This window comes from Gobio gobio (assembly GCF_949357685.1).
Source record: "Gobio gobio genome assembly, chromosome: 16".
NCBI classification, from domain to species: Eukaryota; Metazoa; Chordata; class Actinopteri; order Cypriniformes; family Gobionidae; genus Gobio; species Gobio gobio.
The window spans coordinates 28490765-28504285 of NC_137109.1; the positions used below are offsets into that span (position 1 = coordinate 28490765).

Sequence of the window (13521 nt, forward strand, 5' to 3'; positions counted from 1 at the left end):
TGTTCCTGTATCAACATCTTTGTTGATCCTGGAACAACATTTCAATCAACCAATCAGATTTGAGAGACACGTTTACAGTTTATGTCAAGTTTAGGCTTATAACAAGGGTTAAGTGCTTGTACAGCAGTGTTATTCACCAACCTCTGATTTTAGGGATAACTTATGGGTAGGGTTAGATTTAGGAATAGGGATATGGTTATGATTACATTTCCAGACAGGAATGTTGCTCTAGGTTTAACTAAATATGTTGAGAAGGAACGCACCTATCTTGGCAAAAATAGGACATATTGTTCAAGGCTCCCTCAATGTGCTTTTTTATTTTATTTTTATTTTTACAGAAAATGAATACATACAGAACACCATTCTGCTGAAAAATGTAAGTTTTCTGGTCCTCTGGCTATTTGTGAAGTATCCATCGGGTCCCCTGAAGGACTGCTACACAACGAAAAATGAACAAAACTCGGTTCTCACCTGCACTTGAAGTATGTGTTGGCCCTTTCTCAGTGGTCCAGCTGTCTTTAACACACCCTGCAGGTCTATGCTGAAGGGGCTTGTCTCATCACCCTTCAGAATAGTAAAGGAGTAAGGCGGCCCATTTTGCGGCAAATCATTGTCTGTCACATTGAGCTGTAACACACTGGCCCCTGAAAGGAGATTCTCCTACCGAAGAGAGAAAGATACCCAGAATCATTCCAACAGACCTGAGAGATTACACCATCACCTCTCACTGAGAACTCAGGCATGAAGTAAGGAAAGAGAGCGTGGGATTTAATTTGCCCTACTCTATAGGAGAGAGTGGTCTTGCCTGGATGATGAGGCTGTAGTTAGCCTGAGAGAAGACAGGTGGATTATCATTCACATCAGACACAGCCATGTTTATTATAGCGCTGTCGGATTTGGGGGGATTTCCACTGTCGGAGGCCAGCACTGTCAGCATGTAACTCGCTACCTAATTTAAACGAGAAGAAAAAGGCAGAAAAGATAGAGTCATCCTTGGCTTTTGCAAAGTAATTAGAAATAGTGTTATCAATACCTCTGAAGATCATTTCAAAGCCCACCTTTCCATAGTGAAGGGGGAGATGTAATTCAAAAAGCATTACCTTTTCCCTGTCCAACAGATGGACAAGTCGAAGTTCACCACTGACTTCATCCATGATGAAAGGACACGTTTGGTTGTTGTCCTCAATGGAATAGTGGATTCGGTTATTTAAATGCCCATCAATATCATTTGCTAGCACCTAAGGAAAAAGGATCATTACACTTGTGTTTATCTCACATAAACTATATGCCACATATTTCTAAATTGGTTTATCAACACAATCAAAATACTGTTTCATCATTTTAATTACAATGGTGTGCATAAAACCTGCTGGCACAATGCCAGTGTGTCTGGCAATGCCACAATGCCAGTGATTTTTGAGTGTTTTGAGTGATTTATAGCATGTTACTTCATACGTGGTTTCGCTTCTAGATGGTTTCTAGGGCGTTTGGGTTAATTGATAGCTGATAAGGTATGTGATTGGTAAAAACAGATCATAGTGTGATGTGAAAGGTAACCTGAAACATAAAACATATACCTACAAAATGGACCGTTTCAAAGAAACAGTGTATATTAATGCAAACATATGCAAAACACTTACCGTCAGCACTGTGCTCCCGAGTCTAGTGTCCTCGCTGACTACAGCCGAATAGATCTTCTGGCTAAACACAGGGCTGTTGTCATTGATGTCAAGGAGGTGAATGGTAACAATAGCTGTGTCACTGAGTGACTCTTTCCCTCTTGCGGTGGCCTTCACTGTCAGGTAGTGCTGTGGAGACACCTCATAGTCCAGCGGCTTCATTAAAAAGATGTCACCTGCAAACACAAACATTCACTAGATCCTAAAAATCCACAGTGGAGTCCTCTTTGAGTCACACTGTCAGTGGGGAGACTGTGTGTATATGTGTATGTCACCTGTCCGTGAATCTATTCGGAAAGCTCCTTGCTTGTTGTCGTTGGTGATAGAGTACGTTGTCTGGGAAGTAATTTCCCTGTCCCTGCTTGCAGCAAAGACATTCAGAAGCTTAGTCCCTACCGCAACATCCTCAGGAACTGTGGAAACGTAGTCCCTGCGCTCAAAAGCTGGTGGATGGTCATTAGCGTCCAGCACTGTCACCACTACAGAGCTGAGAGAGGAGAGTCTATGGGGAGAGCCCTGGTCTGTAGCACGTACCCTCAGCACATGCATGGCCTTCGTCTGTCTGTCCAGGGACCTTTCTAAACTGATAATTCCTGAGCTCTCCTCAATTGAAAACAGACCTCCGGCAGAGTCCTCAAACGAGTAACGTATTTTTCCATTCATCCCTGGAGATAAAGAAACAAGAAAGAGTATTAGGAAATGTCAGTTCTGGAGGTCTCCATTAGATTTCTAGCAGCCCGTATTAGATTTGCGGCAGCATGGGACTCAATCTCTGATGTGTAGGCTGAGAACAGGTTGTTGTTGGTGGAAGAGGGTGGTCTGAGAGTAGTTTTATTCTATTTTTGATTTTTTTTTTTTTTTTCAGTGTCCTGTAATGTTTTTTAGTTTTCACATTTCTGTGAATCAATTCTTTGTGAATCTGGGCAAACAGTCTTTGAATTCATTGAGTCCATCAAGTGTTCACAGAAGTCCCCTTTCCCTACTTTCATTTAAAGACATAAGAAGGTAAAAAAAAACACTGGCAGCTCTGATGAAAAAGCCACATGAATCAAAGTTCATCGTAAGTAGCCAGTGTACAGAGTCATAAACAAAAAAACAAAACATCATCAGGGTAACACATGACACTAATAATGAAATAAACATGAACTAAATAACAGAACATGTACATGAAACATCCTAAAGTACATTAATGATAACAAAAACAAGAAACAAAACTATTGAAATAAAATATAATCATGTGATGTGTCACACAGGGACTTCTGAGAATGTCCATACACTGTGTGCAGAATTATTAGGCACGTTGATTTTCTGATCATATTTTTTTCCCAGGCACATTTGACCAACTCCAAACCACAGTAATCCTAATAACTACTATTAATTTAGTATTTAATAATGTATAAGTGATATATAATTGTTCATGAAGGCTGGAAATGAAAAACACCTTATATTAAGGTGTGCAGAGTTTTCTTTTACAGATAAATTGAGCCAAAAAAGAGATTTAACTCGGACTGAAAAGTCCAAAATTATTAAATGCCCATGAGAAGGATGCAATACTAATGCAATACTAGACATTGCAGTTAAGGCATGACCATTGGACAGTGAAATGCTCGTTGGGTCAGCAGGGTCAGAAAAAAACATGTGGCGGAGAAAAGACACAAAATTAAGAGTTCACGAGTTCACACTTACATCAAATTAAATGGAGTAAAAGATTATGCGTATTTGGCGTGCTGTCCGGGGGAGGGCTCCGGGCTCGGAATTTTGGCCCGAACCCAGAGTACCCCCCCCCCCCCCCCCATGATGAAGATAGTATAGAACTAGACTGTATTTTATTATGGATTGTGTTGACGTCTGATGAGTTTAATAAATCAAAGTGAGATGGGGTGGTGGAGGGATGCTAAAAATAAAAACGGTCAACGAAAGAAGGTGAATATGCTGTATATATACACACACCTCTTATCGTTGATTAAATCGATTGGCTTGATGTGCTCCACCTGTGTTTAATTAGGTTTAATTATCTGAGGGTGCTCCACTTGGGTTTGATTAGGTTACATTATCTGGCATGCTCCATTGTTTAGATAGGTTTAATTATCTGGACGTGCTCCTCCCGAAATTTGTTACTAAAACTTCACTTAAGGTGAAGAATTAAGTGTGAAACCATCAGGAACCCTTTAGTCTCCAGCACCACCATTTTCCAGAGCTGCAAGTCCATCCTGAAGTCTGTTTTGCAGAGATGGACTAAAAATGAACTCGCAAAACGTACTTCCAGATTCTGGAAGATGAATTCTTCAAACAGTGGTGCAAGAGGATGTGGTGCTGGTCCTTCAAGAGTCACTCTCAACCTATCTGTCCATAAAGCCTATAAAAAAAACATTCTTCATGTATTTTACAACACTTCAGCTTGTGATTCTTATTTAGTGGGGGTCATTTTTTAGGATTCTTTACCTAATTTAAGTCTCTGAGATCCTGACAGCTTGCACTTCTGGAGACTCCAGGTTAAGGTTGCAGCTTTGGAAAATGGTGGCGCTGGAGACTCAAGGGTTCCTGATGGTTTCACACTTAATTCTTCACCTTTATTCTTAATTATTTTGCCGTTAACAGGTGTCTTTTCTCCGCCACATGTTTTTGTCTGACCCTGCTGACCCAACGAGCATTTCACTGTCCAATGGTCATGCCTTAACTGCAATGTCTAGTATTGCATTAGTATTGCATTCTTCTCATGGGCATTTAATAATTTTGGACTTTTCAGTCCGAGTTAAATCTCTTTTTTAGCTCAATTTATCTGTAAAAGAAAAAATGCCTAATAATGCTGCACTCCTGAATATAAGGTGTTTTTCATTTCCAGCCTTCATGAACAATTATATATCACTTATACATTATTAAATACTAAATTAATAGTAGTTATTAGGATTACTGGTTTGGAATTGGTCAAATGTACCTGGAAAAAAAATATGATCAGAAAATCAACGTGCCTAATAATTCTGCACACAGTGTATGTTTGTACTTCCAAAACCCATACATTTTACAAGGCAGTGTAAAATGACATATAATGTAATGTTAAATAAGAATGATAATCACTGAAAAAATACTATTTCTCCTCATTTTAATTGGGCCTAGAATGCCTATGCATACATCTGGCGCTAGCTTTGAGCAATAGAATAAAATGTACTGTAAACAAGAGAAGCAGTGACCTGTGCTGTGATTTGTGGTCTTTGTGATTAAAACTACCCCCTTACTTAATGACAAAACAGAAGTCTGAAATAAAAAGACACATTGCTGAAAAATGTAAACATTTAAAATTCAGAGCTAAATTGAGTAGGAGTGGGCAGAATCATTAAGTCATGAGTGGGTTGAAATGATAACAGTCTGAGGAGAGTGGCTAGGCTTGCAAAGAATCCCAAGTGATGCAAAAATGAGTCTGTTCCTCTAATCGGTTTTATGGCATAGTGAGGCAGGGTGACAGAAATATGATCTAATTGCTTCTTGTTGGGTTAATTTGCAGTTTATATACAAAACATACTTGTTCATATGCTCATTAGTGCAATGAGAGCAGACCTTGTTGTTGGTGTCACCCGGTTGTCCAGCCTAATTACCTCTGACTAATTAACGCCTATAAAAAATCCTATGATGACAGCTGAATGAATTGGAATTAATCACTTCACGATCTCCTCTCCAATCAGCAAATACTCACAAACACATCTTGATGATGCTAATTCATGAAAGAAACACTAATTACAAGACACCCAACCTGGCAGTTGTTTACATTAGTTATTAGTGGCGACAATAATGTTTGCAAGACAGACGGGCAGAAAATGGAATGTGCGCGCATAACTTCACCTGAACAAAGGAGACGAGCATCTCACCATCTTCCAGTGGTGAGACTGCAGTCCAAATGGACAGAAATGATTGAAAGGTTACACATTTGAAGTCAAACAAGCAACAGGCAATCTGCTTGAGATGTCAGGTAAGAGAAAAGGGATCTGAACTTTACTTACAAGTCAGAAAAGTTTAGATGAACAAATATCATGCAAATGAAATAATACAAAATTAGAGTGTGGGCTATTGCGAGTAAGTAATTGTTACCTTCACAGGGAGCTTAGACAACTGTGCAAGAGGAGTGAAGATTATATTAATTTGTTCCAAAATCAGGGAACGTTACACGCTGAGTGAAGACGAGAGTGATAAAACGCCACGCAGTGCGAAAGATGGCACAGACTAATAACTACTGATGCAACAACTGCTTCAATCAGGTTACACTGCTGGAAACAAGTACTGTACATCTAACTACAATCTAACCTAACAATCTTTCTTCACTTTTGTATAAGGGTAACAAATAATGTTACCAAATAATAGAAATGGTTGTTTATGTAGAACCAAAAAAAAATTTTCATACCAATATCTGCATCAAAGGCTTCTAGACGTGCGAGGTATGTCCCAGGTTGTGTATTCTGAAAAATGCTCGCATGATGTGGGTCAAATGTGAATTTGGGGGCATTGTCATTAACGTCATCAATCGTGATGACCACAGAAGCTTGACAGAAGCGATTGCCTCCATCCACTGCACGCACAGTTAGGTTGTACACATCTGTCACCTCTCTGTCCAGGGTTACCAGCGTTTTCACTACACCTACAAGAAAAATAAAGTTTGGGGTAAATACTTTTTTAGGAAATTAAAAAAACCTTACTTTTAATCAGCAAGCATAGGGCAAGGACAATAAAGATGTTTGTAATGTTACAAAATATATACTTCCAATAAATAAAGACTTAAGATGCTAAAAGTTTGTCTGACGTTTTTCTTTTAAATGAGGATTTTTATCAGGCTCCTATGTTTAGGTTCAGTAATTTCACTTTAATTGCAATTAAAAGTTTATTAGTCAGTTATTGAAATGATGATTTTAAAAAATGTCATTGAAAAGAGTCAAATTAAAAACATAAAAATGCTAATTTAAAAGAAAAATGTCAGAAAAATGTCAGACGGACTTAAGAGGTTTTTGCATATTAAGTCTTCAAATGCTGTTCTTTCTTATTCATCAAGAAATACTGAAAAAATGTATCACAGTTTTCACAAAAATATTAAGCAGCACAGCATTAATATAATACGAAATGCAGAAAATCCACATATTAGAATGATTTCTATAGGATTATGTGACTCTGAAGGCATAATGATGCTGAAAATTCAGCTTTCCTGTCACATGAATAGATGACATTTTAAAATCTATTAAAATAAAATGTTATTTTAATAAAATAAAATGCATATTTTGATCAAATAAATTCAGCCTAAGTGAGCATAATGATACTTCTTTCAAAAACATAAATAAAAATCCTACTGACCCCAAACTTTTGAACTGTAGTGTGGGCTCCATCTGTTGAGTCTTGGTTCCTGCCAATGTTTCCTTATGCTTACATCTTACATCTATGCTTACACCTTTTTTCTTGATACTGTCATGCTTGGCTTGTTCACTTAGAGTTTTAAGGGATTAGTTTATGTAAAGAGGCTTTGGAACAATATGTATTGCAAAAATTGCTACTCACATTGAACACTGAACGCTTTATAAAGTCAATAACGATCAGGACTGATAATCACAACACTCTAAAAAATGCTGGGTTAAAAATAACCCAAGTTGGGTTGAAAATGGACTAACCCAGCAATTGGGTTGTTTTAAGCAAACGTTTAACCCAACCGCTGGGTTAAAACAACCCAAATGCTGGGTTAAAACAACCCAATTGCTGGGTTAGTCCATTTTCAACCCAACTGAGGTTATTTTTAACCCAGTATTTTTTAGAGTGAAGGTTGTGTGGGCTTGAACCTGGCAAGGAGTGATCAATGAGCTCCTGCCATTATGTCCTTGAATAAAATACTTAACCTTCCTTCATTTTACCTGTTTTGGTGTCAACTGTGAATGATTCAGCTCCGCTGCCACTCAGCTGGTACGTGATTTCCGCATTTGACTGGATATCTGCATCAGTGGCAGTGACTTGAAGAATCTGTCTTCCAACAAGTACATCTTCAGGAACAGTTTGAGCATATACATCCTGAGAACAAAGGTGGATTTCAATTTAAAGTGACACTACAGAAACAGGTGTTAAAAAGTGCATCTTCATTAAAAATGCATCTGCTCAGGAGCTAATGAATATACACATCATGCCTTTTCACAAACAGGACTGTTGTCATTTGCATCAAGGACAGTGATCTCTACGGTAGCCTTTGTCACAAAGGTTCCATCGGTGGCTGTGATGTTTAAAAGATAGAAATCTCTCTCCTCCCTGTCCAGGGTTTTGCTGACAGTGACCATCCAAACACCATCTGTGTGCTTCACATCAAACAGGCCCTGCGGGTCTCCACCTGAATACATTAAACAAGGAAAAACTAACTTCGGTCTAATCAGAAATATTTAATAAATAGATCAGCAGTCAAATCATCAAATCATTTAGCATCATTCTAAACAGCTTGGGGATTCATTGCATTTCTAGCTGCATGCAAGATACTAATCAGGCAATGTAATGAAACTGAGGACAATAACAAGATGCTCTGAATATCTCTAATCAGCGACGGTATAATACAGAACACTCATATACATATCATAGATTAATCATAACATCCAGCAATTGAGCTTGTGGCATTTGCTCTATAATTTCTTTGCAACTATCCCAAGGTTAATAAACACCTCACAAAACTGTCATGTTTAAATGCTAATACCAGATTTTTTTTAAAGGGATAGATGGACATTTTGTCCTTTTCTCTCATAAAGCTATCGTATGGCTTTAGACAAAGGGTTTTCAAACTGGTTCCAATGGCTGCAAGGGAATTGTAGGGGGCCAAGAAGGAAAACATAAAACACCATGCATTTTTAGGATTGTAAAAGTTTAGGTGTTAACATATGATATTAATTAAATACGCTTAATGCATTTTTTTAACATTACTTTGGATGTATTGTAAAAAACACTTTACAAATAAATCTGAATAAACAGAACTGAAAATATGTTGTAATGTTAAACTAATAGACATTTGCCTTTATAATATGATGCATTATATTTAACTCACACAGTATGTTCACATAGCTGCCTTTACTTTTAAGCAAGTGTTGACTTATCACTTATTAACTAAAGTATAATGTACAAACTGTATGGAACTGTATTATACGTTTTTGAGCTGGACATTCACTTCATTCAGCATGGACAGTATACCTGTGATAAAACAGCTGAACCTCCTGTTGACCTCCTCACTGTCAGAATCAGCACAGTTGAGAATGGTGACCACTGTGCCTGGTGTAGATTCATCTTCTCTCACAGTACCTTTAAAAACTGCTTCAGCAAATAATGGAGAGTTGTCGTTTGTGTCCACAACTATCACTTCTACTACAGTTGTGCCTGTCATATGTAGCCCTTGGTCTCTGTCTGTGGCCACCACTGTGATTCGAAATCGATCTGTCTTTTCTCTGTCTATCTCTGTGAGGGTGGTTATCCAGCCCGTCTCACTGTCCACTGCAAACGTCTCCAGAACATCAGGGTGCTCCTGGATTTCATGCAGGGTATAAGTGACCTGACCATTCAGCCAAGAATCCAGATCAGTGGCCTTGACCTGCACTACAGAAGTCCCTTCTGGTAGGTTTTCAACAATAAATGACTGGTAGGGGAAGGACTCAAATTGTGGGCTGTTATCATTGACATCTTTGAGATGGATACTCACATCTATAGTTGAGACCATTTCCATGCCATCGTCAATATCTCGTACCTGCACTGCAAGCTGATACAATTTAATCGTTTCATAGTCTAGTCTTTTTGTGAGTGTAAGTTTTCCAGTACTGCTGTCAATAGCAAAGACCTTATCTTTGTTACTCTCTGGGGTGTTCCCTCCAACAAGGCTGTAGATCACAGACCGCTCATTCTGGGCTTGGAAGATATCCATCTCAGTTCCGACAGCCAGGTCTTCTGAAAGCTCCAACCACAGTGACGGCTCTGCAAACTTTGGGATTGATGTTTCAGGGGAAACTATTCTAATTGAAACAGGAATAATAGATTGCTTTGGTGGGTTTCCAGAATCTTTAGCCTTCACAAAGAAGGAATACAGGCCAGTTTCCAGTCCAATTAGACTTTCCTTTGTGACAATCGCACCACTAAGTGGATGAATTTCGAAGTGCCCTAAATCAGAGTCAGCCGTGTATATGATATCAGAATTACTTCCCTCGTCTTCATCTACTGCAGATGTTTTGATCACTGTTGTACCGATGGAAGCATCTCCTGGCACAGTAACTTTATATTCTGAGAGCCTGAATTTGGGTGAGTTGTCATTCACATCAGAGAGAATTACAATAACAGTACAAAAGCCTAATCGCCCACCGCCATCTTTAGCCATTAAACTGATGCTAATCACTTTCTCTTCTGGGTTTTCTCTGTCAAAACCCTCTACTGTGTGAATCCGGCCATCATCGTTGATGGTAAATTTATCCCTGGCGATATCATTTACAATGAAGAACGCCAATTGTCCATTTATCCCTTGGTCGTCGTCAATGGCTTCAACTTGTCCAACCAACATACCAACTGGAGAGTTCTCAGGGAGCTCAATAAGATACTCATCCTGGGTAAATGATGGGCTGTGTCTATTCTCACCCGCCACATAGATGTTTGCCTCAGCAGTACTTCTGAAAACACCATCAGTTACTGACAAAATCAAGCTGTAGAAGGGCTCAAGAGACTGTTGGACGATGTTAGCAATCACAATTTCTCCACTTGATCCATCAATTGCAAAAATATTGTTGTCATTTCCAGACAAAATAGCATATTCCAGCAGACTGGTTGCACGGCTGTCAGCATCATATGCTTTAACACAGGTCACAAGCTGCCCTGGAGAAGAAATCTCAATTATGGTGGCATTATAAAGCTGCTGTGCAAAAAAAGGTGAGTTGTCATTAAGATCAGTTATATATATGATCACTTGGACCTCAGCAGACAGCTGGCACGCTCCACCATCAACAGCTTTTACAATCAGTTCATGCTGCAATTGGGTTTCATGGTCTAATAGTCCTATAGTCCAAATGACTCCACTCTCAACATCTATTCTGAAGTGATCTGAGCTGGCTCCATCCTTTTCATACAACTGATAAAACAATACTGCATTGCTACCTGTGTCAGAGTCCATGGCTACCACTTGTAACACAGAGGTTCCAATTACAACAGATTCAGAGATGCTGATGTTATACCCTGCCGCTTCGAATTTGGGTGTGTTGTCATTGACATCTTCCAATATGATATCTACAAAAACATCAGAGTTGGCCCCGGTTAGACAGTCTGTCGCCTGGACTCGCAACCGATATGCGGGATGAGCCTCATAATCCAATGGCTGGATGACTTCAATGAGTCCCGAATTGAAATTAATGTTGAACTGATTGAATGGGTTTCCTTCACTGATGCTGTAAACCGCACAAAGTCCTGCAGATTGATTGGCCACAACTTGGAGAATAGAAGTACGAACTTGGACATTCTCAGGGATTACAATCTTGTAAAAAGGTCTTTCGAACACTGGTGTGGCTTTGTTCACCACTGAAATAATTACCTCTACTTCTGAGAATAGCGGTGGGTTGCCTCTGTCTTGCGCAGTGATGTTAATGACGAACTTGCCAACATTTTCAAGTTCTAGAGGTCTCTTAAGAGATATTTCTCCAGACGAGCTTACTTGAAAATATTTATCATGCCCTTTCAAATAGTATGTGACCTCTGCATTTCTGCCAATATCTTTGTCCACGGCGGTCACCTTCCTGAAAACCAAACCCACAGTTTTGTCAATCTGAACAACAGCACTATAAGGCTGATCAACAAAGACAGGGGCATTATCATTCACATCCTCAACGTGCACTCTCACAAGCACTTGGGCCGTTCCATTCAACCTTGGCTCTTTTGTAACCTCCACAAAGATTTCAAACAAATCCTGCTCTTCACGGTCAAATGGGATGCCTGTGGAGAAAAGCACTCCAGATGTGCATCCTATTTCATATTTGCTGTTAGGGTTGAGAACAGAATAAAACAAAGGCTCGTTGACTCTATTTCCAACTACAGAGAGGATTGCCAGGGTCTTCTTCTCCGTTGAGCTTTCTTGCACATAGGCAGTGACAATTTCCTGAGGGAACTTCAGATTGTGACCTTTATTATCTGTAACATTGACTTTCACAGTTGCAGTGCCAGTAAAACTTCCATCAAAAACCCGGACTGTCAGTCTGTACCTGCTCCGCAACTGTGTAGCATTTTGCACAAAAATATCACCTGAGGTTGGATCAAGCAGGAATTTCTTCCCTATGTTGCCATCTACAAGTTCAAAGCGTAGTTTGGTGTCTGGCAGTGAGTCCTCATCTATAGCCTTTACTGTTGTCACTTTAACCCCTTTGTATGTTGGAAGGAGGATTGTTGTCTCATATGAATCCTGAGTGAATTTTGGAGCACAATCATTGACGTTAATGACATGTATAGTCACGTTGGCAGTGTTTTGAGCAAACAAACGTGGCATCCCAGTGTCATGGACCTGAACTCTGAAGTTAAACACCTTTCTCTGCTCATAATCCAGGTTACTGAGAAGTTGAATAGCTCCAGTCCCAGAAATGATAGAAAAATAGTTATGAGCGAATGGCTCCATAATTTCATAGACAAGTCTGGCATTTGACTGGTGATCAGCATCTGTTGCATGAACAACAAGCGGAACGTTCTGAGAGGTCAGAACCACACTTTTGACAATGGCCGACTCAGTGATGAAGCCCGTAAATTCAGGTTGAGTGAAAACAGGAGCATTGTCATTTTCATCCTTTAAATGAATCCTTACTGTGACACTGCTTGACATTTCAGCCATGTCTGAACCTTGCACAATCAGTTCATATGACGAAAGGGTTTCAAAGTCCAGCTTTTTCCTTGTGATGATAGCCCCAGAGTTTGGATTGATGTCAAACGCGCTGTTCACATTTCCCTCTTTGATCTGATAAAAGATGGTTGATTGACTGAAGGCAGAGACTAAAGTTACAAAACTACCAACAGGGACGGATTCACTGACTTCAGCTAAAACTGAATTGAAGGGGAACTTCGGCTTGGTATTATCCGAGATAGTGACTGTGACCTGGACGGTTGTAACCACACTGAGAGGAGGTTCTCCTTTATCAGACGCTTTTATTAACAATTCATACTGATCTCTGTATTCACGATCAAGTTCCCTTGCAACTGTTACAATGCCTGAAGACTGATCAATGTTGAAGAAATGTCCATTATTTCCTACAGAGAACAAAATAGAGAGAATACAAAGCTTAAAAATAGAGCAATTACATCTGATTTTTTTTTTTTTTTTGGTATTATTTATATTAGTATATATATCAGGGGCGTGCAGTCCATATCAGCTGTGAATGCTCTGCATACCCAAGCCATTCATGGACTCACTAATTAATAATAACACAAACAGATGACTATAAATTTCCTTGTTTGAGGTGTACCATAAAGCTTACAAACTAAAATTTGGTAATCCATATGTAACTGTCCGTCATTTATTAATTTGCCAAACTACGGCAATTTTCTTCAAATTTTCTTCAAATCAGATATGTCCTATGTTCTTATTGGTTTGCTGGCAAATGGGGGATTTCATGCACAGGAAAACCTGCTTGAGAATCGCTCGCCCATAAAAAAAATTACCATGGTGTTTCTCTGTCATCTCTTATTTAGGTCCGAGGCTTTAAGCTGATGTGCCGTACTGTTTAAAAGTGAAGTATGTAATTTCTGTGACACCAAAGGAATTACAAAAAGACATTACATTTTGCCAATACCCGTTTTCCATGTCGCGCCTCCCTTAACTCGAACATCACAATCACAGCTCTTACGAGAG

At 39.3% G+C, this 13521-nt stretch overlaps 1 protein-coding gene across 1 annotated transcript in view; it reads right to left on the minus strand.

Annotated features, from left to right (window-relative positions):
• Positions 1-13521, minus strand: part of fat1b (FAT atypical cadherin 1b) — a gene marked incomplete at both ends in the record, with an annotated part of 35914 nt that overhangs the window by 10626 nt on the left and 11767 nt on the right. Inside the window, 10 exons of the mRNA XM_079839256.1 lie at positions 472-660; positions 806-949; positions 1101-1238; positions 1641-1855; positions 1955-2344; positions 5540-5557; positions 6070-6303; positions 7556-7709; positions 7823-8019; positions 8862-12920. Coding sequence (XP_079695382.1) covers positions 472-660; positions 806-949; positions 1101-1238; positions 1641-1855; positions 1955-2344; positions 5540-5557; positions 6070-6303; positions 7556-7709; positions 7823-8019; positions 8862-12920 — 5738 coding nt within the window. The remainder of the gene's footprint in view (positions 1-471; positions 661-805; positions 950-1100; positions 1239-1640; positions 1856-1954; positions 2345-5539; positions 5558-6069; positions 6304-7555; positions 7710-7822; positions 8020-8861; positions 12921-13521) is intronic.